We start from the raw sequence: 24761 nt of genomic DNA on the forward strand, positions 1-24761 counted from the left end.
TGGTGTGGGTTCCTGTAGTCATGTCCTAGTTCATGAACCACAGGCAACGTATGAGTGGCCAAGTAAGTGGTCCCGACAGTCGGGATACCAGTTACTTTGGAATAAGGCTGGGCATCTCGGACATATTCTGAGTCGTGGTCACCTTTGTGCTCATACGGCAAAGACTACCAAATCCACCGGTTAGTCCCTCAGCCGTTAAGGGTAAAACCCAATGGGACTCGGGGCAAGTAAGGCTAGCAACCTGCTTCCCTGGTACTTTAAATATGATGCTGGCAACAATCAGAGCAAAATGCCTCGGACCTTTGGAGGTGACGGAGTCCCACCTCTAACTGACAAACCAGGGACTCCAAAGATACGACTTGGCAAACAAATGGTAATGAGATGGGGCGCTATTAATATCAATGGGGGCTACTCTGGGAAGAAAGTAGAGCTGGCAGAGGCTGCAAGTAAGATGGGGCTGGACGTTTTAGCTGTTAGTGACATTCGGGTAAGGGGTGAGAAAGAAGAGAAAGTGGGAGAATACAAGGTCTACCTGTCAGGAGTCAAAGCTGGAATAGCACAATGGGGTGTAGGGCTTTACATCAGGAAAGAAATGGAACCCAGCTTAGTTGCAATAAGGTACGTAAACGAACGACTGATGTGGATAGATTTGACAGTGTCTAGCAAGAAAATTAGGAATGTGTCAGTATATTCGCATTGTGAAGGGACAGATCAAGATAATATGGATAGTTTTTATGAGGCACTCAGTGATGTAGTTGTTAGAGTAAAGGACAAGGACAGTGTTCTGCTCATGGGTGATTTTAACGCCAGGATTGGAAATCGAACAGAAGGGTATGAAAAGTTTATGGGTAAATTTGGAGAGGATATGGAGGCCAACAGGAACGGGAAACAACTCTTGGATTTCTGTGCCAGTATGGGCTTAGTACATTTCCAGTATGGAAACTTATTAGTTCCATACTATATTTAAACTGACATTCTGGCTGTCATTTTGTCTCATCTAATACTGTTCTTGTTTCTGGTCTAAAGTCGTTCCCCTACCTCATTTAACTTTTCTCTTTCTTATGAATCTATGTGTTGCTTACCTCATTGCAGTTCTCGTAACTGTAGTTTGTAGTGGTAGTGAATTACACTTTCTCATGATGAAATGGTTTGGCATACACCACTTGCACACTTGCGTGGTGGTCATCTTTTTCTCCATTGTTATCAGCCATTCTTGTGTGTGTGTGTGTGTGTGTGTGTGTGTGTGTGTGTCAGAAGGTCGGCTGGTCTGTGACACCATGGAACTGTTTGCTGTAAGCTAACCGGAATTATGTTGTTAAAATACTGGGTACACCATATCAAATGTCTCCTGTTCGGTTACTTGCAGGTAGTGCTTCTTGGAAGCAATTGTCAGACATCAGAGTAATGTGAAAATATTCTCCTTGGTCTCACAGACCACCTGCGTGTAATTACAGCTTAATATTTAAAGATGTTGTAAACTTTGTTCGTTTTCAATTGACAAACAGAGGCAATCAAAAGAGATTAGTCTTACTCACTGAGCTGTTCCTTCACAAGAGAACTGTGATTCTCTTGCATAGAGAGACGGTTTTAGTGACCCACACAACTCCTCTGTAGATACCAACAGGAATCCTGAAAACACCAAGTAGGTGGAAGCCAAATTATTCTTCTCATTCAAGGCATCCAAAAGATAGTACATAGATAGTGGAATCAAAGTTGATGTCTTATTTCTCAATTCCCTTAAATTATCAGTTAGTGAGAAATGTTGAAAAGTGTCAATTTGTAGTATGAAATGTACAGTTTTCTTGCATTCATCATAAAGAATGTAAACAGAAAACTGAAAAGAAAGTTAGATGTTGTATCCTTCATAGTACATATGTGACTACAGAATGTAATCATTCATAAATAGTGATGCAGTAACTTGATTGCATTTGATTGAAAACTATGAATATATTTGGAATACTACAGTTGAGATGATAAATTGTTAGCTGTTGAAGAAGCAATAATTTACTGTATTTATATCTTGTGTAGTATGTTTATAGATCTGTAAGCAATGTACCTCTTCAGAATTTGTAGAGAAAAGTAGATAATATTTTAATATGTAATAGAGAATAGCCTATGTTTCCTAGTAGCACAAGTATTTTATTTCTGTATGGTATGAAGATAAGTCAGCCTGTTCAGGTAATCCAAGGCGCCACTGCAAGATGAGCCATTCATGTAAAGTTGTTGCTGATTGATTTTTTTGTTTTCATTTTTATGTAATATTTCCCTTTAAATTAGAACCAGTCTGTATGCTTGTGTGGTCTGTAGAAGTCTAACTAATTTTTGATGACCAGTTGACCTTATGAAGATAACATACAGAAACTAATCGGCACCTACAAATTATATGAATCAGTTCTGATGTTCAACTGAGCTTTTGGGTAACTTCTGTTGTTAAATTTTAAATTTATTATCTAAGATTTTATCTATGCTTAAATATATCATTGCCCTTTCTCAATTTCTGTCTATATTTTGCAGTCAAAAATTTCAAAATAAATTTTCAAATCCTTGTTGTTGTTGTGGTCTTCAGTCCTGAGACTGGTTTGATGCAGCTCTCCATGCTACTCTATCCTGTGCAAGCTTCTTCATCTCCCAGTACCTACTGCAACCTACATCCCTCTGAATCTGCTTAGTGTATTCATCTCTTGGTCTCCCTCTACGATTTTTACCCTCCACGCTGCCCTCCAATACTAAATTGGTGATCCCTCGATGTCTCAGAATATGTCCTACCAGTCGATCCCTTCTTCTAGTCAGCGTGTGCCACAAACTCCTCTTCTCCCCAATTCTATTCAATACCTCCTCATTAGTTATGTGATCTACCCATCTAATCTTCAGCATTCTTCTGTAGCACCACATTTCAGAAGCCTCTATTCTCTTATTGTCCAAACTATTTATTGTCCATGTTTCACTTCCATACATGCCTACACTCCATACAAATACTTTCAGAAACCACTTCCTGACACTTAAATCTATACTCGCTGTTAACAAATTTCTCTTCTTTAGAAACACTTTCCTTGCCATTGCCAGTCTACATTTTATATCCTCTCTACTTCGACCATCATCAGTTATTTCGCTCCCCAAATAGCAAAACTCCTTTACTACTTTAAGTGTCTCATTTCCTAATCTAATTCCTTCAGCATCAACCGACTTAATTCAACTACATTCCATTATCCTCGTTTTACTTTTGTTGATGTTCATCTTATATCCTCCTTTCAAGACACTATCCATTCCGTTCAACTGGTCTTCCAAGTCCTTTGCTGTCTCTGACAGAATTACAATGTCATCAGCAAACCTCAAAGTTTGTATTTCTTCTCCGTGGATTTTAGTACCTATCCCGAATTTTTCTTTTGTTTCCTTCACTGCTTGCTCAATATACAGATTGAATAACATCGGGGAGAGGCTACAACCCTGTCTCACTCCCTTCCCAACCACAGCTTCCCTTTCATGTCCCTCGACTCTTATGACTGCCATCTGGTTTCTGTACAAATTGTAAATAGCCTTTCGGTCCCTGTATTTTACCCCCGCCACATTTAGAATTTGAAAGAGAGTATTCCAACTTTCTCTAAGTCTACAACTGCTAGAAACTTAGGTTTGCCTTTCCTTAATCTAGCTTCTAAGATAAGTTGTAGGGTCAGTATTGCCTCAAGTGTTCCAATATTTCTACGGAATCCAAACTGATCTTCCCCGATGTTGGCTTCTACTAGTTTTTCCATTTGTCTGTAAAGAATTCGCGTTAGTATTTTGCAGCCGTGACTTATTAATCTGATAGTTCGGTAATTTTCACATCTGTCAACACCTGCTTTCTTTGGGATTGGAATTATTACATTCTTCTTGAAGTCTGAGGGTATTTCGCCTGTCTCATACATCTTGCTCACCAGATGGTAGAGTTTTGTCAGGACTGGCTCTCCCAAGGCTGTCAGTTGTTCCAATGGAGTGTTGTCTACTCCTGGGGCCTTGTTTCGACTTAGATCTTTCAGTGCTCTGTCAAACTCTTCACGCAGTATCGTATCTCCCATTTCATCTTCATCTACATCCTCTTCCATTTCCATAATATTGTCCTCAAGTACATCGCCCTTGTATAGACCCTTTATATACCCCTTCCACCTTTCTGCTTTCCCTTCTTTGCTTAGAACTGGGTTTCCATAGGAGCTCTTGATATTCATACAAGTGACTCTCTTTTCTCCAAAGGTCTCTTTAATTTTCCTGTAGGCAGTATCTATCTTACACCTAGTGATATGCGCCTCTACATCCTTACATTTGTCCTCTAGCCATCCCTGCTTAGCCATTTTGCACTTCCTGTCTCTCTCATTTTTGACACGTTTGTATTCCATCCTTAGGATGGGTTAATGTGTCCACCAATTGAAGGGGTCAGCACAACAGTGGTCTACATCTACATCTACATCCATACTCCGCAAGCCACCTGACGGTGGCCACTTTGTAAGAAATAAAGAAACAGAAGGTCAAAGTTATACAATTGCGGTGCTTCTTGGAATTTGTAAATCCCACGTTTTTGGTAGTGGTGTATTCCATGATGATTGGTTGACTTAACCACAATGTTATAAAGTCTTTTGTGAATTAGTTTTAGAAAAGGTGCAGTTTTTATGAGGCACTTGCAACTCGTTTTCTTGGTTAGACCACTGTTACACTGGGATTTTATTATACATGAGAAAGAAGGAAAAATGCTATTTGAATAAATGTAATGTAATTAATCATATGTTCATCCTAATAGTTCCTTTACAAGTTTTAATATGAATTTAAAGTAACAACACATTACACAAAGTGGTTCTGTCAGTAAAATATGAAGATTATAAACTTATCATTACAAGCAAGAGCTTTCTTTTTCAGTGTACTTTTTCAGTATGTGTTTTGCAAGATTACACAGTAGGCCTACTATACATAATCAGGAATATCAAAAATGTCTTCACTGTCATACTCCACAATATGTTGTATATATTCATCTTCCTCAGCTCAATTTTGAGATACCAGACTATTGTAAAATAAATGGTGAATGGGTGGAACATATTTCAAAAGATTGTTTAAGTTTCTTTGGGTTTATTGGCCTTGGGTTGGAATATTTTGATACTTTAGATTAAATTAGATTTACTTTCATTCCAATTGATCCGTAGCTGAACATGTTGTAGTTCAAGGGTGTGTTTATTCTTTCTCCTTTGTCCTTTAATGATATTCACATATGCATCTTGCTCTATACCATCTGAATAACAATACCTAACACAGTATTTCCATGGTTGTTCAACAGAGACTTTCAGCATTGAAATGCGACTGAAAGCAACAGGTTCTTTATCCTCAGTAAATTTACGATTAGTTATTTTATCAGTTGAAGGCTTTGAACTTATGAAATCAACCTGTTGCATTTCAGTTACATTAAATTTTATTTTACCCATTCCAGTATTTTTTATAAGATCTACCCACCCAGCAGGTGTATACACATATTTTTACTATCTCTTTTTCTTCTCTATGAGTCCAAAGTCCCTCTTATAGGGTAGGTAGCTATGACCTGATACTAGATACTTGTGAACTATTTCCTTAACAAATTGTTTGTGAATACGTTGCAACCAAAAACATACTAAGGATATATTCTTATTTTGAGCAAAACAGTTATCAGAATACACGATTAATTTATCAATATTTTGAATATGTTGAAAGTATATTTAATTAAACATGATATTATTTCATCAACACCCCATCATGCAATTTGTTCTGGCCATACATACATGTGCACATCATCTGAAGTACAATCATGCACACAAAAGTTATAAGTCCACAACTGTCTCTTGAAGAAAACTTCACTAGCGTGTAGATGGGGAGTAGGCAGAGCTTGTTGTAAATCTAATGCTATCACTTTCACAGAACTGTGGTTTTAGAATAAGCTTTATGTCTTTAGATTAGTATATGCCTGTTGCACTTTTAATTGATGCAAATCTAACTCTTTTCGGACGATAGCTTTTTCAACATCTTCCTCCGCATGTGAAAGTTTTATGTGCAATGAATCACACACCTTGCATGTTTCAGTAGCTGGTGAGGAAAAAGAAAGGTTGAATTTTGTATTTAAAATATCCCTGTAAATATACTCACTAACAATATCTTCAGGATTATGTTCCTGTTTCATCCAAGTAACATAAAGTTTATACATCATAGCTGCTTTTAGAGCTTCAGGTAAATATTTTCTGTTTGGCGCAGAAGCTCTTGAATAATGACTTTCACACAGTGGAAAACTATTAATATGATTTACAACTAAATTGGGCTGATGATCACTAGTTTTATTGGGTCTATTTCCATATCTTCCGCGACCATCTTGTTCTGCTGTTCCCTCAGTTTCTGTGAAACTGCCCTCGAAAGTCTACCATTACTGATTCCAATCAAAGATATGAATGCCTGTTTGCAAACTCTTTTATCACTACCATCTAACGAAATATAGTACTCACGGGTGCGTTGTCTCCTGCTCTCATTTCCACTTGCAGCACATCTTTTCTTCACTAGGTTTACTTTCACACATCCACTAGTATACGCATTTTGTAAACTAAAGTCACACACTGTTTTACGTTGTTCTTCACTGAAACATGCGTAACATTTATGTTGACAACCACACGGTGGACCTTGTTTATGTTTGTGGACTTTCTTGCCTCTTATCCCTATATATTCTTCTCCTGCATTTTTTCCTCTCTTCTTTATATTCCTGTTCCAGGAATGTATACACCTTGCCCTTTTCCATTGTTTCTTCGTTATTTTCATTGCTTGAGACATCACTCTCTCCCTGAATGTCAGCCATACTTTATGTTATTACATGTGATCCTCTCATTGGCTGTTTGAGGTTGTACCAATGTTGCACACAAACAAAACGGAAGTTTGTTCGAGGGAAGAAATTAGTGGCTTCTAAATAATATGTAAGAGGTGATATTGATCTATGGCACATGATAGAAAGGTAGTTCATCTCACTAGACAACAGATGGCACCAATGAGTCATATGAATAAAACAGAGAATATACTTTATACTCAGATGTTCGGAGAAAGTTCTCTGGTTGGCATGAATAAAGCGAGTCTGAGAATATACTTCACCCGAGTATGTTCTCGGTGTGGGTTGAAGGGTGGGGGAAGCAAAGAATATTCTCCGATTTCGGATGAATAAAGCCAAAGAAGTTTCTCACAAGTGGAAAACATTCTCTGTTTTTGTGAGTGAGCTCTGTAGCATACTTCAAGCTGAGTGAGTTGTGTTGTGATTAAGCGTTACCGAGTGTTTTTAGCGAAAATGGCGGAATTTATGTTTCTTGAAAGGCAAAAAAAGATATACGTTGTACGCAAGAACACAGAAGAAAGGAACTGTAGAAGTTTGTATAGATTTAACAGTCAAAAGATTAATTGGCTGGCGAATCACTTTCTTCTGGAAAATCACAAAAGAAGAGTAGGCGCCCTTTCCAATGAATGCAAAATGAAAATATTTTTGCGCTATTTAGCGGATCCAGGCTTTCAGATAGGTGTAGGAGAAGATTTGGGAGTACACCAGACTACAGTATCACTAACATTTTCGTATGTTCTGGAACAGGTCAACAGGAAAGCACCGTTGTGGATCAGATTTCCGAGAAATATTAACAAACTAGAAACAGCGAAAGTTAAATGGCAATCGAGATACAAGAGTCCATGTGCGGTAGGGGCCCTAGACTGCACTCACACACCTGTAATGAAACCTTCTTCACATGGAGACGAATACGTTAATCGAAAGGGTTTTCCATCTATAAACATGCAGGCGACGTGTGATAACAGTGAAATGTTTACGAGTGTTGGTGCTTTATGGCCAGGGTCTGTACATGACGCTAGGATATGGAGAAACTCCGATGTGTATCGTATATTGCGTGAGAACCAGTGCAACGCCCTAATTTTAGGAGACGAAGGACATGGCATTGCAGCGTGGCTAATGACACCATTTCAAAATCCCGAAACACCTTATGAGAGGACATACAACAGACTTCACTCTAAGGAAAGGGTGATAATTGAACGGTGCTTTGGGCTGGTAAAGAGCCGTTTCCCAATTCTGCAAAATAAAATAAGGCTTGCCCAAACAAAAATCCCCAGTGTGATAATAGCCTGTTTTGTTTTGCACAACGTAGCAAAACATGTAGGGGGTGAGGATTTTGAGGCACCTAGTGATGACGACAGCAATCTTCCAGTACTGGGAGAAGAGGAAGCAGCAAACGTATGTGTACGTGGAACAAATAGAAGATGGGAAATTGTAAATGTAATATGACAACTGTAATGTATGGGAGTCTGTCCAAACATTGAATAATTAAACCCAATTTGTATATTTTTTGGTAATTAAAATAATTATTCCCTCATGAAAATAAAGCACAGTGCTCTGATGTTACATAATAAAATGCTGTTTAGTGTTTTTTTTTTTTTCCTCTCTATCATCGATTTTACTCTCAACAAAAATTGTTTAACATGTAACTATTCAAACTGGAACAGAATTTTCAGATACTACTGTAAATTGCTTTGGACACAACAGGTTAACATGAACTGCTGGAACCTTAATGTAATTTCTGTACTGTAACTTCAGCAGATTGATGGCACAAGTTTTTATTTTACTTTACCAAAAACGTTCCAAGGATGTGGCGAAGGTATTTGCCAGGTGCTACAGTGAATAAGTGCACAACTGTCTAACCTGCAGCATTTAAAATAGAAACAAGTTACTGTTTTTGCTTTACTGTACCAAAAATTAGTGGTGAAGGTATTTGCTAGATGCTATAGTAAATAAGTGCACAACTGTCTTACCTGCAGCATTTAAAATAGAAACAATTCACTTTTTTTGCTTTACTGTATCAAAAATTAGTGGTGTAGGTATTTGCCAGATGCTACAGTAATTAAGTACACAACTGTCTAACCTGCAGCATTTAAAATACAAACAAGTTACTCTTTTTGCTTTACTTTATCAGAAATTGTTTCAAGGATGTGGTGAAGATATTTGCCAGGTGCTACAGTAAATAAGAGCACAACTGTCTTACCTGCAGCATTTAAAATAGAAACAACTTACTCTTTTTGCTTTACTGTACCAAAAATTAGTGGTGAAGGTATTTGCCAGATGCTACAGTAAAACAAGTTACTCTTTTTGCTTTACTTTACCAGAAATTGTTTCAATGATGTGGTGAAGATACTGGCCAGACACAACAATGTAAGTGCATAGACTTTTTTAATATTTCAAATTGGATTATATTACTCTTATTGTTTCATTGAAAAGAAATCTGTACTGAATAATTTTTGTAAGAGGATATGGAATTTGGTAAATGAGGAATGTAAATGAACATTCACTTAAAAATGATGTTTTTATTAATAAAATTTGGTATGTAAATAAGACACCTCAATTTGTTTTATTGTTTATCTTCATCACGCATCAATTTCTGCTGCTTCCATTTCGATATGTCCAATTGGTACAATAGCATCAGCCTTTGCAGCTCTGAAGCAGACAAATTAAGTGTCCCATCTGTTTCCAAACTTACCGTATTTACTCGAATCTAAGCCGCACTTTTTTTCCGGTTTTTGTAATCCAAAAAACCGCCTGCGGCTTAGAATCGAGTGCAAAGCAAGCGGAAGTTCTGAAAAATGTTGGTAGGTGCCGCCACAACGAACTGCCGTCGAATATATGTAGCGCTACACAGGCATGGTTTGTAGGCATAAAGGTAAATACTGGCTCCAAAACCTCTGCGTCAGTAAATAAATTAAAAAAAAAAAAGGTGGAAGACGAGCTTTTTTTCTCCGCCCAGAGTTTCGACAACTGCATTTTCACACATTATCCAACGAAGTAAATACAACTCCGTATTGTTCATCTTCGAATGTAGCAAAATTTCAATGTACTACAAAAATCCAACTGGCAAGACTGTTTGGGATGTTTGTCAATATGGCCAACTCTACGCTCTGAAATTTTTCCTACCTGTGACAAGAGATGGTTGCTAATAGGAACTTGTATGAATTGTGAATCACATGCAGTATTCTCTTCACCATAAGAATAAGACGAATATAAACATTTTGCCATGTTTTCTTTCGTGTTTGCTGCTATCTCATTTAAATCCTGCCTGCCTAATAAACTATGAAACTAGAGTGAGACAACAGCAAATGCGGAAGAATATATGTATCGTGTCATGTTTATATTCGTATTAAGTGATACAGTCAGAAGTGAAGCATGGCAGTTGACTAGATTTTCAAATCTAAGATGACTCTAATTTATGTGCAGAATTTGATGTACTAAAGAAGCGGCCGCAAAGATTTTCAAACAGAGAAAAATTTTCGCCTAACTCTCGTTCAGATCATGATCTATCATACGCAGTCTATTATTTGGTTCTTGTTGATCATTATCAAAGAAAGCAGCAGTGTAAGTAACAACAAATAGCAGTCTCGCGCCATTGTTTCGCTAATGAGACGATTCCTCTCTATTTTTTTTTATTGTGAGCGGCAGTAGCGCGCACAAAAGCAAGCCATGCCGCGAGCGGCGACAGACCGTAAACACGCACTATCAGAATGCGACAAACAATGCATGACACAGTACAGTAATGCATTTTCAGCTTAGAGCGACGTAAACACCTATAACAAAGAAAACGGCACTTATCAGATCAAAGCAAAATAAGCAATAGATTCAAACCAGACGAAGCACGTGAAAAAGGAAGGGTACCCGTATAAATACGGACGGAGCGCCTGACACATAGCAATGGCTACCTGGTAAAGCTTAACTGCTAAGCTTACGACTCGAACCAAACTACTACAGCTGTATCGTCATTCATTCAACCTAAATTGTGTCTCATATTACAATGGACCAACTTTGATTCGATTTGGAGGTGCGGCCTAAAACTTTTCTCTCCCCTTGAATTTCGAGTCTCAAATTTTGGGTGCGGCTTAGATTCGGGAATTTTTTTTTTCTTTATTTCGAGTCACATTTTTCAGGTGCGGCTTAGATTCGAGTGCGGCCTAGATTCGAGTAAATACGGAAATCTCCGACGTTTACGCACACTCTCATGCCCTGAAGCGGGCGATTGGGAAGATATGACGACTTCGGGGCCCCTGAGATCCATATGGTCGGCTGCAACAATTAGTGGTAGCTACAAAATTGATTCTTGTTCATACAATGTGCAGTCTGTGTCAGCTACCTCCGAATTCCATGATGAAGTGATGACAGAGGTGAAACCACCACCTACTGCACAAGCTCCTAATAAAAATTTTAAAAAAAGTAATAGTAGTGTGTCAGTATTCAGTTTCTAGTTAGTAAATATACCAAACAGGTTTACGGAGAAATGTGGGAGGGGTTCGTCCAATTTCATGCATAATACACTGTGATACTTTTACTGAAAAGTGGTGATATAGTAGACGAAATTTACCAAACATTGTTTCATTTTCACATGTTAAAATACGTATTTTTCTGAATCACAATTTCAAAGCATTGAGCACGTAATAAAAAAATCGGAAAGTATGGGACTTACCAGGATCTCTGTGGATAGTTGGGTTGCAGTCATCTCCGTCCAAAAACTTCAAAAATGGCTGCTCCCAATTTTTCAGGGAGATCTTAATGTTTCCCATCTTATTAACATCCGTCTTGGCCTTGATACGGGATTTCATGTTGTGCAGTTTCTTCATTATCTGCCCGTTCGTAATTTCTTTACCAAAACTAACCATATAACGGTGTTGTATTTCTTTAATACAATCTGCCTTCTCTCTTCTTGTGGCCGGAGTTTGCGATTTACTGATGATTGCAGGGTAATCTTTAATAATGTTGACAAAGGCTAATTCTGAGTCTTCCAATTCGGCACAGAAATAACTTGAGAAAAACTTTCGGTATCACAAAACACACGCAAACGAAACAAACTGAGAACAAAAGATGTTGGATTTTAATCTCTTTGCCGGGAACTTACTCAGTAAGGAGGGGAGGTAGAGAGAAAGTACTCGAGGGTCAGAGATAATGCTTCCTAGTTTTTATTCATACGAAACAGAACTTCCTTTGAGAATGTTCTTTTGCTCTGAGTATCAACTCTGGAGAATGTTCTCGTTTTTATTCATACAACCCAATATCTCATTTTCCGTATTGGAGAGGGTTAGATCACTTTTACATCGGCCCCCTCAATTGCTTAAATATGCACTTGATTATAACATCATTACAAAGTTCTTTTTTTGTTTCACCTCATTTAGGGGATATGAAAATATGTCAACTGATTTTGTTTCTAGTAATTTGTAAGATTGTATTTATTTATTTTTGTGTTCTGTATTGATTGATTGCAGCCAGCTCCACTTTTTACTAAGATAGAAACAGCACAGATAGAGAAACTGAAGAAACAGTTCTCTGGCCGCCAACGATCTCCCCCAGCGGAGAAACCAGTGCCAGTGCTATCTGGAGAAGATATCGTAGCCCATCTTGAAGCTGCCATTGCAAAGCAGGTAGAAATTTAATAACAGATAAAATATTAAAAATATTCCCACATAAGAAAATTTAATTTTTTAAAAATGTGAAATGATTTAAAGTTTCAGTTTTATTTTATACTTGAAAAACTTTCTGACGGTCCTTCAGTTAAAGAAGAATTAAGTTTAAATATAATTTTCTTTTATAAAGAATCACAGATTATGTATTCAGTTGCCATATGTTTTTAAATATATGTTTAAAATGTTTAATATAATGGAAGGAAACATTCCACGTGGGAAAAATTATATATAAAAACAAAGATGAGGTGACTTACCGAACAAAAGCGCTGGCAGGTCGATAGACACACAAACAAACACAAACATACACACAAAATTCAAGCTTTCGCAACAAACTGTTGCCTCATCAGGAAAGAGGGAAGGAGAGGGGAAGACGAAAGGAAGTGGGTTTTAAAGGAGAGGGTAAGGAGTCATTCCAATCCCGGGAGCGGAAAGACTTACCTTAGGGGGAAAAAAGGACAGGTATACACTCGCACACACGCACATATCCATCCACACATACAGACATAAGCAGACATATTTAAAGACCTCTAAAGGTCTTTAAATATGTCTGCTTGTGTCTGTATGTGTGGATGGATATGTGCGTGTGTGCGAGTGTATACCTGTCCTTTTTTCCCCCTAAGGTAAGTCTTTCCGCTCCCGGGATTGGAATGACTCCTTACCCTCTCCTTTAAAACCCACTTCCTTTCGTCTTCCCCTCTCCTTCCCTCTTTCCTGATGAGGCAACAGTTTGTTGCGAAAGCTTGAATTTTGTGTGTATGTTTGTGTTTGTTTGTGTGTCTATCGACCTGCCAGCGCTTTTGTTCGGTAAGTCACCTCATCTTTGTTTTTATATATAATGTTTAAAATGTTTATCTCACACCTTATGGAAGTTTTACACTTAAATTATAGAATACAATCTCCCCCGTACTGAATAATGCACTCAAAGTTCTTATCGGAAACTGTTTATTGCTTCTTGTGTTTGAAGGATGTTGCAGCAAATTTTTCTTGTTTGTAATACACCATAGCTCATAAAATGCAGCAATTTGTTGCAGAGGACATATGCACATAATTAACACTTTTTTCTGTGTGAACTGGATATTCATCTGAATATATTACTAAACAGTTCAAACTACTTTGGTGGCGCACACTGAATACTAACTTCTTAAGTCATAGAGTACTTGGTGCAGGACACATTAGGTTTTGGATAATAATCTGATTAATTTTATTTTGTTACCTACTTTTTGTAATAAGCAGTGATGCATCACAGGTGTCATTGGTTTTCTAGTAACATTTGAAGAAATTACTTGAGAATCTCAATATTTTCAGTGCCTGACATAGATGGACACACAGTTTCTCATCACATTAGGTTAGAAGACATTGAGAACAAAGTGCGATTGGACAGGGATGGGGAAAGAAATTTGCCTTGTGCTATTTAGATAAACCATTTTGTTATTTTCTTGAATTTTATATGTGGTGTCTGTTCTTGCTAAGCTGGAGACCTGAGTTCAAATCTTGGTTTGATACAAAATTTTCATGTTCCCCCCTTGATTTAAATCAGTGCCCACTGGCAGCCAGTGTCATTAATTGCTTTGTATCTTAATTCATAGTGACTGCAGGATGAAAATGATGTCTATTATTTTGAACCAGTCAAGAGAGAGAGAGAGCTAATGTCATTAGTTCCTTTGTGTTTTGCGTGAATTAGTTCTGGGAAATGATGGAAACTCTGAACCTGAATGGCTAAAGGATTACTTGAGTCCTGCTTCTCTTACCGTGAGCCCAGTGCTTTAACCACAACTCTGCCATGCTTAGACTTCTTATCACTATTTAGTCTGTAAAATGCGTAAACATACTGTTAACTCTTTGACTGCTGTGGATGAGTTAACTCGTCATGCTTTGCCACTCTCCAGGTACTGAGCTTTTGTTTAAATATGGCGCCTGTCTTTTCCTTTAAGTGCTACTGACATGTATATGTGTCTCGTTTTGTCAGTGTCTCTCTGCTGCAGATGAGCTGCTTCCATATCTTTGTGAATAAAAAAGTTTTGAGCATTTATCATACAACCTATGTGCCTCTTTTCATGTAGTGATTTGCAAAAATCCTCATTTTGATATCTTGAACCCTTTATAAATTATGATGATTCTTATGAACCCATAATTCCTGTTGCTCAGCGACGGAAACGGGCATGTCACATGCGACTTTCCACCAGATACTAAGGCCAATAACTTGAGTATGAAATGAGATGTCATTCTGTTCCCAATTTTAAATAAAATTTCATTATCTTATCTACATCTCGTTCATAGCAATATACAAGCTAACATCAACCATACACAAAGTTAAAGAAGTGCATTTTTACCTCTGCAAACTCAGGCTATGAGCCAGATGTTCCTTTTTTTTTATTTGTTTTTATTGGGTGGTAAGTATTTCACAGTGGCTGGAATGCCATCTTCAGCACAGGTGTAGCAGCATTTGGGGAGCAGTACAGTGGCAACAAAGCTGCACTCAGCACGAAATGTAGAGAACACATCTGTAGCAGCGAAAGGATTAAGAACAGATGTGAAAAATTTGTTCGTAGTGGAAGCAGAACATTAGTTAGAATTTGATACAAAACTTACAGGTAGAAGGCAGATCTTTTATGAAGTTCACTGGTTTGTGGAACTGATGTACATGTAAAGTCAGTTCATACTAAGGAGAGGAGTGTCAGAGGGCTGTGTGTTGCAGTGTTCCACTGGTTCTTGACCTTGATATTGGGTGGTGAAGTAAAGCCAGATTGGTAGCTAAGACTTCCTGTTAGTTAATCTTGCTCAACTTGTTATTTCAGTACAATTGCCAAACTCTTTTGATTAAACTTCTTTTCTTGAAGTGCAGCTGTTACTGTCAGGAGTAAGAGTACAAGTCCAATGCCCACCTCTCAAAATGAATGTGAGACTTCTCACTGACAATGTCTTGTATATTGTACTCTTGTTTATAATAACTGTATGTTATAAAGCTGTTGCATTATTTGGAATATCACAGAACATCGATAAAGACAAAGTCCAAAAACAATCCATCTTAATTAACAGATTCAGATTGAGTATGTCTATATAACAAATTTTCTCTTGTCTCCTTGATGCCATAGGCATTGTCACAGCTCTTATTCCTTTATGGCATGCAACATATCTTAGAGGGAGGAACTGACAGCATGGATTAAACTTCTCAGCCAGCAGGTACTGTGAACAGATATGATGATTATATGGCTTGCAGGTATGCTACATCCATTCATCTAATGATACGTGTCCATAAATAAAACCTACATTTAAACAGAAGGTTATCTAATTCATCACAAAAATAAATTTTTTATAGTGGCTGTCATCATTTGTTGGTTCAAAAAATGCTTGTGAAATATATCACTTTACCAAAGCATTCTACATCTAGATCTACACAGATACTTTGCAAACCACCGTATGGTGCATGGCGGAGGGTACCCTGTACCACTACTAGTCACTTCCTTTCCTGTTCCTCTCACAAATAGAGCGAGGGAAAAATAACTGTCTATATGCCTCCATTGTTGCTGTTGTGGTCTTCAGTCCTGAGGCTGGTTTGATGCAGCTCTCCATGCTACTCTATCCTGTGCAAGCTTCTTCATCTCCCAGTACCTACTGCAGCCTACATCCTTCTGAATCTGCTTAGTGTATTCATCTCTTGGTCTCCCTCTACGATTTTTACCCTACACACTGCCCTCCAATACTAAATTGGTGATCCCTCGATGTCTCAGAACATGTCCTACCAACCGATCCCTTCTTCTAGTCAAGTTGTGCCGCAAGGTCCTCTTCTCCCCAATTCTATTCAATACCTCCTCATTAGTTATGTGATCTACCCATCTAATCTTCAGCATTCTTCTGTAGTACCACATTTCAAAAGCTTCTATTCACTTTTTGTCCAAACTATTTATCATCCACGTTTCACTTCCATACATTATGCCTCGATATGAGCCCTAATTTCTCATATCTTATTTTCATGGCCCTTTGTGCAATATTTGTAGGCTTCAAATGCCAATTCTCTAAATTTTCTCAGCAGTGTACCTTGAAAAGAATGTCAGCTTACCACCAGAGATTCTCATTTGAGATCTCAAAGCACCTCTCTCTAACATTAACGTGTTTTTCAAATATACTGGTAACAAATCTAGCAGCCCGCCTCTGAATTGCTTTGATGCCTTCCTTCAGTCAAACCTGTTACAGAACCCAGGCAATTAAGCAGTTTTCAGGAGTAAGTCACACCAGCATCCTATATCCAGCCTCCTTTGCAGGTGAACCACTGTTTCCTAAACTTCTCCCAAGAAACTGAAGTTGACCATTCATCTTCCCTACTACAGTTCTCACATGCTCATTCCATCTCATACTGCTTTGAAACGTTACGCCCAGATATTTAAATGATTTGACTGTGTCAAGTAGGGCACTAATAGTACTTTATCTGAACATTACAGGTTTGTTCTTCCTATTCATCTGCATTAACTTATATTCTTCCATATTTAGGGCTAGCTGCCATTCATCACACCAACTGGAAATTTTGTCGAAGTCATCTTATATCTTCCTACAGTCAATCAACTTTGACACCTTACCATACACCGGGCGTCCTCATCAAACAACCGCAGATTGCATCTCACCCTGTCCACCAAACCATTTATGTATGAAAAGAACAACAGTAGTCCTACCACACTTCCCTGGGGCACTCCTGACGATAACCTTGTCTCTGGTGAACACTCGTCATCGAGGACAGCATACTGGTTTCCATTGCTTTAGAAGTCTTCAAGCCACTCACATGTCTGTGAACTTATTCCCTATGCTCGTACCTTCATTAACAGCTTGCAGTGGGGCACCATATCAAATGCTTTCGAGAAATCTAGAAACAGGGAATCTTTTTCTTGCACTTCATCCATAGTTCATAGTATATCATGTGAGAAAAGGGCAAGCTGAGTTTCGCATGAGCAATGCTTTCTAAAACCATGCTGACTCATGGACATAGGCTTCTCAATCTCAAGAAAGTTTATTGTATTCGAACTGAGGATATGTTCAAGGATTCTGGATCAAATAGAAGCTATGGATATTGGTCTGTAAATTGGGGGTCCTTTCTTTTACCCTTTTTATATGCTGGAGTTACCAGCGCCTATTTCCAGTCACTTGGAATTTGTGGTGGGCGAGAGATTCGTTATAAATGTAAGCTAGGTAAGCGGCCAATGCCTTAGAGTACTCTTTATAAAATCAAACTGGGATTCCATCTGGACCTAGTGACTTATTTTCTTTTCAACTTGTTCAGTTGTTTCTCTACTGGCAACACGCAATATGCTGTTGCAGAGCATGCTGTACAACATGACCATGTGACCTTGGTGCCTGGTTCACCACATATGCAAGGTTTGCTTATTACTGTGTTGCCCGTATGGGAGTCTGTCCGATGGTCAAATGTGGTATGTTTGTACTCTTCTCCTGTGTGAACGATTCCTTGAAGGTGAAATTTAAAATTTCACCTTCCATTATGCTATCTTCAACTTCCATACTAGACTGGCCAACAGCGGACTGAATGGAAGCCTTAGACCCACTTAGCAATTTTACATAAGACCAGAATTTCCCCAGGGTCTCTGCCAGATCTTTTACTAAGGCGTGACTGTGGTATTTGCTGTGTGCTTCCTCTGGCCTGTTTTAAAGTGACAGTTTGTGTCTTTGTTGTGTGAGTGGCTCTGATTGGTTTCGCAGTGTGGCATAGTGTTTGTATTGTTAGGGTTGAAATGAAGGGAGTAAGTGAAACCTGGTTCCAGTAATAGCTTGATCTTTGCGGAAAACACTAAAAAAGCAAATGGGACTGATGAGCTTAACATCCCTAACTGATGGACCATCAGCAGTAGAGTCGCATGTCCTCAGTCCATGAGGACTTGTGGAGAGGTTTGAAATCTTATCCAGGACATTGCTGCAAACTACGGTGTTCAGGAACTTTATGCTACCACCTCTCCTCTTCTTACCAACCAATTACTAGTAAAAAGCCCAGAATGTTTCATAATTTTGTGTGTCATCCTTGTGCAGAGGCCGCGCTGATCATCTCAATATTGTTCCAACTGTAAAACATGTTGTGCCATAGTGCGTAGGTCATATGTAAGTAACAAAAAGGTGTACGGCGTGCAATTAATAGATAATGATTATCAGGAAATAATGTTGTGCTTACAGGGAAAAAAAGGTTTAAAAGGGTGCTGTATTTGAATGACTAAAGGGGATTTAAAATGGAGGCAAAGAAAATTTTAAAGATTGAAGGAGAGGGCAGTAGGAATAGATTAGAAGAAAACATAAAAATAACAAATACAGAATAATGCTACACTAAAACAGTGCAATACAATAAAAACAACTATAAATCAGCAGCAAGGTGCAAGGAAGATGAGTTATGTCAAGGAAGTTCAGTAATAAAAAATGGAAAAGAGAGATTACAGAAAGAGTATGTGATAGAATATACTGTGTGTTCATTGGCAAATGGTTGCATAATTGGAAAAAAAGAAATGCAAGTAGTGAAAAATATGCTCATTTATCTATTAAGTGACCAATACTTCTCTGTGCCAGGGTAATGTAGTACGAGAAATGAAGGCCAGAGGTGCTCCAAAAGAAGAATGGCAGCCACATGTGGCAGTTCTTTTAGACCTTAAGAAACAATTGGAGGCAGCCCATGCGGTTGCAGTCAGTAGAGTACAGCAAGCACAAGCAGCAGCGGCGGCAGCAGCTGCGGCGGCTACCAGTGTCTCTCCTCCTCAAGTAAATGGTGCTGTTGCTTCTCCAGAGGAGATTGCTAGATTGGAGGCGGAAGTTAATAAACAGGTAAGATGTGCATTTTAATTATCTTTAAACTGTGGTGGAGCATTAAAGTGTTAGTGTTTTGCTTTGTCTTTGTCTCGTATGTAACAGTAAGGGCCAAATTAGCTTATGTGACTAAAAGCTAATGCTTTTGTTGTTTGACTGTTATTTGCTTCTTTCTGGCTATACTACTGCACTTCCAGCTTTGACTCTTTCTTCAGTTTTCTGTAATAACTTTGAAGGTTGTGCTAACTGTGTGCCCAGTCATTCTAATGGAGTGCACATAATGAGCAGAAGAGAGATTTTAGTGCATAGTTTCTGACAATCAAATTTCTCATCAATATTTCAGGTTTCAGCATTTTTTATACAATTTTATTTCAGTGAGCCCTTCTCCTATGGTCCCTCTTTGAACAAGTGGTAAATGGGCATTCTTCCTGTGTTTGAAATAAAATTTGCATTATGGTATTTACATCACAGTCATGTGCTCCATGTAATTACACGATAGACCATGACAAAAAGTTGATGTTAAAAACTGAGGATGGTGACACGTAATTGCCATATTGCTTCCAAATTCATTTTGATTGACTGGTGTGCCATTACCTGTACTTACTATTTCTAATTTTACTGTCCTGTATGACAATGTCATTTACAGCTGCTGTACTTGTGTAACTCTGTGCCGTAGTATTGATTTGCTCACAAAAATAAATTTTTTTAGTAAGATGAAAATTCAGAACATCACCAGTTTAAGTTAACCTAATGAAACTGCATATGTTGAAAAAAAAAATTTCACTCTCAAATAAGTAACAATGGATTCTTAATTTCTTTGCTGATATCGACACCATTTCCATTTTACTGTAATGGAAAGATTGCTCCAAACTTATTAATCTAGTCATACTTTTGCTTATTCTTGTGTAGCAAATTAATATTGTGTCTTTATTATTATTCAAAAGTGTGTACCTACAGTTGCACTCTGCTACCTCATCACATAAGAAGCGAGAGTTCTCACAAAAGTAGGGTATTTATCGTAGTATATTACTGCAAAAGTGTTTTTGACCTAGTGCAATGTCCTTAAGCCGTAACAGGCTTTGTCGAAATCCATCAACTCAGTGGCAATATGTGGGCATTGTACAGCCCATGTGTTTTTGCACTCTACTGGAAGGAGCTCCTGGGCAGCCTAATATAAAATCACATGCAAGAATGTTTTGAAAAGTGGAAGACATGAGTGCTTATGAGACCAGACTCAAATTGTGAACTAAAAAGGTGGCCATTGCTAACTGAACATATTTTGCAACAAAATACCCCATACATAACAATTTTCGAGAAAGTACGAGGACACTTCTATAGTAAATTGCTTGTATACTAGTACTAGTAAACATATTATAAGGTATTATAACAGTGGGAACAATCAATTTTTCACAAAATAATTTAATTTTATAGATAAAAAATTTACTCACCAAGTGGCAGTACAACAGACACATAAAAGAAGGTAGTAATTAGGCAAGGTTTTGGAACCAGTGGCTCCTTCTTTAGGCAGAAGGGTTGAAGGGGAAAGAAGAGGGGTGGAGGAAAAGGACTGAAGATGTCTAGGAAAAGGGTAGATTTCAGGAAAGTCACCCAGAACCGTGGATCAGGGGAGACTTACCGCATGGGATGAGAAGAAAAGACTGCTGGGGACTACATCGAACAAGATTTGAAAACCTGAGGGTTTAAAGGCGGAAGACAGGGTAATATGCAAGACAGAGATTACTGGTTAAGCACCGTGCATGAGTTAATAAAAGTGAATAGCTAAGTACATTGTACGTAACAGAGGTGGGAGGGGGGGCTGGTGAAAAATAGATGAGTAAGACAATGATAGATGTAAAAAAACTTAAACATAGTGAAGAAAGGGTAGTTACTGTAAAGAAATTCTGAGACGGAAGAAATTAACATAAATTAAGGCCATGTGGGTGACGAGAACAAGGGACATGTAGCGCTAGTTCCCACGTGTGGAGTTTTGAGAAACTGGTTTCTGGGGGAAGAATCCAGATGACGCATGTGGTGAAACAGGCACCGAGGTCATGATTATCATGTTGTAGAGCATGCTCTGCAACAGGATGTTGTATGTTGCCAGTATACACCCTCTGCCTATGCCCATTCATCCTAATTGATAATTTGGTGGTAGTCATGCCGATGTAAAAGGCCGAACAGTGTTTACCATAACAGCTGGTATATGACATGTCGTTTCACGGGTGGCTCTCCCTTTGGTGGTATATGTTTTGCCAGTTACAGGGCTACTACAGGTGGTGGTAGAAGGGTGCATAGGACGAGTCTTACTGTGGGGACGGTCACAGGGGTCTTAGGGTAGGGAGATGGGTGCAGAAGGAGCATAGTATCTGACAAGAATATTGTGGGGATTGGGAGGGCGATAAAAAGCTATTCTAAGTGTGCTGGGTAAAATTTCAGACAGAATGGATCTCATTTCAGGGCATGATTTTAGGAAGACGTGGCCCTATCAAAGTAGCGTATTAATACGTTGCAGAGGAGAATAATACTGAGTCACTAGTAGTGTGCTCCAAAGTTTGGTTTTTGGAGGGATCAGCAGTACCAAAATTGGATGTGATGGCCCGGGTAATCTGCTTTTGAACTAGGTTGGTGGGGTAATTACGTGCAGCGAAGGCTGAGGTGATAATGGTGGTGTATTGCTGTAATCCGAACAAATATGTTTGCCTCGCATGCCAAGGCTGTATGGGAGGGAATTTTTCATATGGAAAGGATGGCAACTGTCAAAATGTAAGTATTGTTGTTTGTTGCTCAGTTTAATGTGGACCTGTTAAAATTCCTTGGTATCTCTGAATACCTGCTCCCAATAAAATTCCACATTGTTCTATTCCGAATGCCACTTTCCTTGATGTTGATCTCATCCTCACCAAAGGCTAGTTACTCACTTCCATCCACATTAAACCCACCAGTGCTTACATTTCAACAGTTGCCACCCTTTACATGTTCTGTTTTTAAACTATTTATTTTTATTGATAATGAAACTGATCCATTTACATTATATTGTAGATAATTGAATATTTTAGTTGTTTGAAAGTGATGTACTGTATGGCATCTGGTTCACAGCTTCTTGAATTTACACGTGCATATTGCGTTAGTGTTTAAAATTATCTGACATTGTGATAATGAATGAATTGCCATTTTTTAAGCCTATGAGACAGAAAAATGTAAGCCATAATTTGTGACCTGTAATAACAATGGTCCTTGATCTTTGAATTGCCTCAGAACATCATGTTAAAAGACAGTTCAATTTCCAGGGTAACTTGGTGAGAGAAATGAAATCAAGTGGCAAGAGCAAAGCAGAATGGCAGCCAGAAGTTGTTAGACTCCTTGAACTGAAGAAACAATTGGCTCTTGCCCAGGGAATTGATCTGACAGCCCAACAGACGGTATCAAAACCCAGGAAAGGAAAGACAAAGACATAACATAGACATCTACTACATTCTCTGTTCCCTCCATCTTAACATATAGTTATTTATTACTAATTTATCTTGAGTGAAAGTGTGCATTCCTTGTGATGTACAATGATATTGTTGCTGATAGATATTACAATCTGTAACAATTTTCCTTTCATTCTTGTACCATATTTAATTAAGAGAAATACAGATATCAGTCATGCAGTAAGTGAATTACCCTGGGAGTTTTCCTTATGATGTATGACCAACATTGCTTTTGTTACCTACATTTCCTGCCATTTTCAATGGCTTTTTGTTTGTTGTTGTACAGTATTTATTTCAGAGAAACAGATGTATCAGTCATGCATAAAGTGCATTAATTAAGTGTAGTTTTAAATTCTGTATAGGTATTCAGTATGTCACAAGAGCCTTTATTTCATAAAAGAGATTTATATGCTTAAACCAAGGTGCAGATTAATTATTTCATCATCTGCTGGGCATGCATTCCAGATGCTAACCCAGAAGCTCATGAAATATTCTACCCATTAGAAAAATTTCAAGAATTACAAACTAGTTATTTCATGTGCTTGCTTTTGCATTATTAGAGCAACATTAAGGAATTGTTACATTACTGGATTGACTAAACTTGTAAACAAACCATTTGAGTGAAAGAAAACAGTGGTGATTTCGGTGAGAGATGTGGAATAATATGATGTACTTTATTGTAAATCTCTCTGTAGGATCCAAACTACACAAGAAGGAACCGGATTGTTCTGTGTATCTATTATAGTACTGGAATCTGTTAGGAATTAAAGAAATTGGAAGAGACTGCTATTTTTATGTTCCCCCAACTCATCCATATGGTAGCAGCAAAGGGAGAGGAATAAATTAGTGTATCTACTGGATCTTTTTGCTGTAATTCTTTTCACTTCACTTTTAAAGATCAATGTAACACAACTGAAAGCTAAAGTTCCTTTCAACTGTTATTCCAACTCTAATGTGCGTCAAGCATTTATATAGTGGAAAGACACATCCAGAAACTAAGAAATAATATGTTTTCTTATTATTGTTTACAAAAATCTGAATTACAAAGGTGCATAAATATAATATCGTACAGGATATATCAGTCACTTACAGACATCATTTTCAGTTTGTTTGTGTGTTTCAGAAGCAACAAACAAGGTAAATAATACTTAAGGAAGTACCATGTATAATGCTATATGTTTAGTGTAAATAATACTGCAAGAACCAACACTGTAAGGAAAAGGATAGATTGCTACTCACCATAAAGGTGACACGTTGAGTTGGAGACAGGCACAACAAAAAGACTGTCACACATTTAGCTTTTGACTGAAAGGTAAATGTGTAACAGTCTTTTTGTTATGCCTGTGTTCAACTCAACATGTCATCTTTACGGTGAGTACCAATCTGTCCTTTTCCTTATATTGTTGTTATTCCAACCTGGAGTTTCCATTGTTTAGTACTGCAGGTGAGTTACACATAATGCAATACATGCCGTGGGAAAAGAGTTGGGCAATGATACAAACAAGAACAGTACTTGTGAGTTTCCTTCACAGGTTAAATACTAGGATAAATGACTCAGGATGGATATTTTTGTTTTATCAACTAGTAGTTGAACAGATGGCACTGTTGATACCATACTGAAGTGCTTATCGTGCATCAGCAATTGGAGATTAAGTTCCAAGCATTGATGAAATAGCATGTATAATACAGTTGAGTTTTATAGTACAGTTAAGAATGGTAGACAAATATTGTGCTTTGTTAACATAACATGTATACATTGAGTGGGATTGTGAGGAATGGGAAAAACATGCTGTGATTCAATAGCAATATTAGGAATCTATTGTGAAAGCAAATAAAGCTTCATCACTGAATTAAAAGAAGACAAAGTCTTGTTGTTATAATTAAATTTGAACAAAACTAATGTGATTGTTTGTAGAGGAATACAAGATGCATTAAATGAATTTCAACATAACGTTTTGTACAGAATTGTTGAGGCTTTTGTGGCCACTTGTTGACGTACTGTCTGTGGCT

General features: G+C 37.9%; 1 protein-coding gene and 1 non-coding gene across 3 annotated transcripts in view; one reads left to right on the top strand and one right to left on the bottom strand.

Annotated features, from left to right (window-relative positions):
• The window catches only part of LOC124711990 (methionine--tRNA ligase, cytoplasmic), a 122132-nt gene extending 99189 nt beyond the window's left edge, over positions 1-22943 (top strand). For both annotated transcript variants that reach the window (XM_047242275.1, XM_047242274.1), the window contains exons 16-18: positions 12301-12456; positions 19048-19299; positions 22569-22943. In XM_047242275.1, the coding sequence (XP_047098231.1) occupies positions 12301-12456; positions 19048-19299; positions 22569-22736 (576 nt within the window). In that variant the 3' untranslated portion in view covers positions 22737-22943. The remainder of the gene's footprint in view (positions 1-12300; positions 12457-19047; positions 19300-22568) is intronic.
• LOC124712808 lies at positions 18478-18580 on the bottom strand. Its single transcript, XR_007005624.1, has one exon. It is a non-coding gene; the product is annotated as a U6 spliceosomal RNA (small nuclear RNA).
• Positions 22944-24761: the final 1818 nt, after the last annotated feature.

Source organism: Schistocerca piceifrons, chromosome 8 (assembly GCF_021461385.2).
Source record: "Schistocerca piceifrons isolate TAMUIC-IGC-003096 chromosome 8, iqSchPice1.1, whole genome shotgun sequence".
Classification (NCBI taxonomy): domain Eukaryota; kingdom Metazoa; phylum Arthropoda; class Insecta; order Orthoptera; family Acrididae; genus Schistocerca; species Schistocerca piceifrons.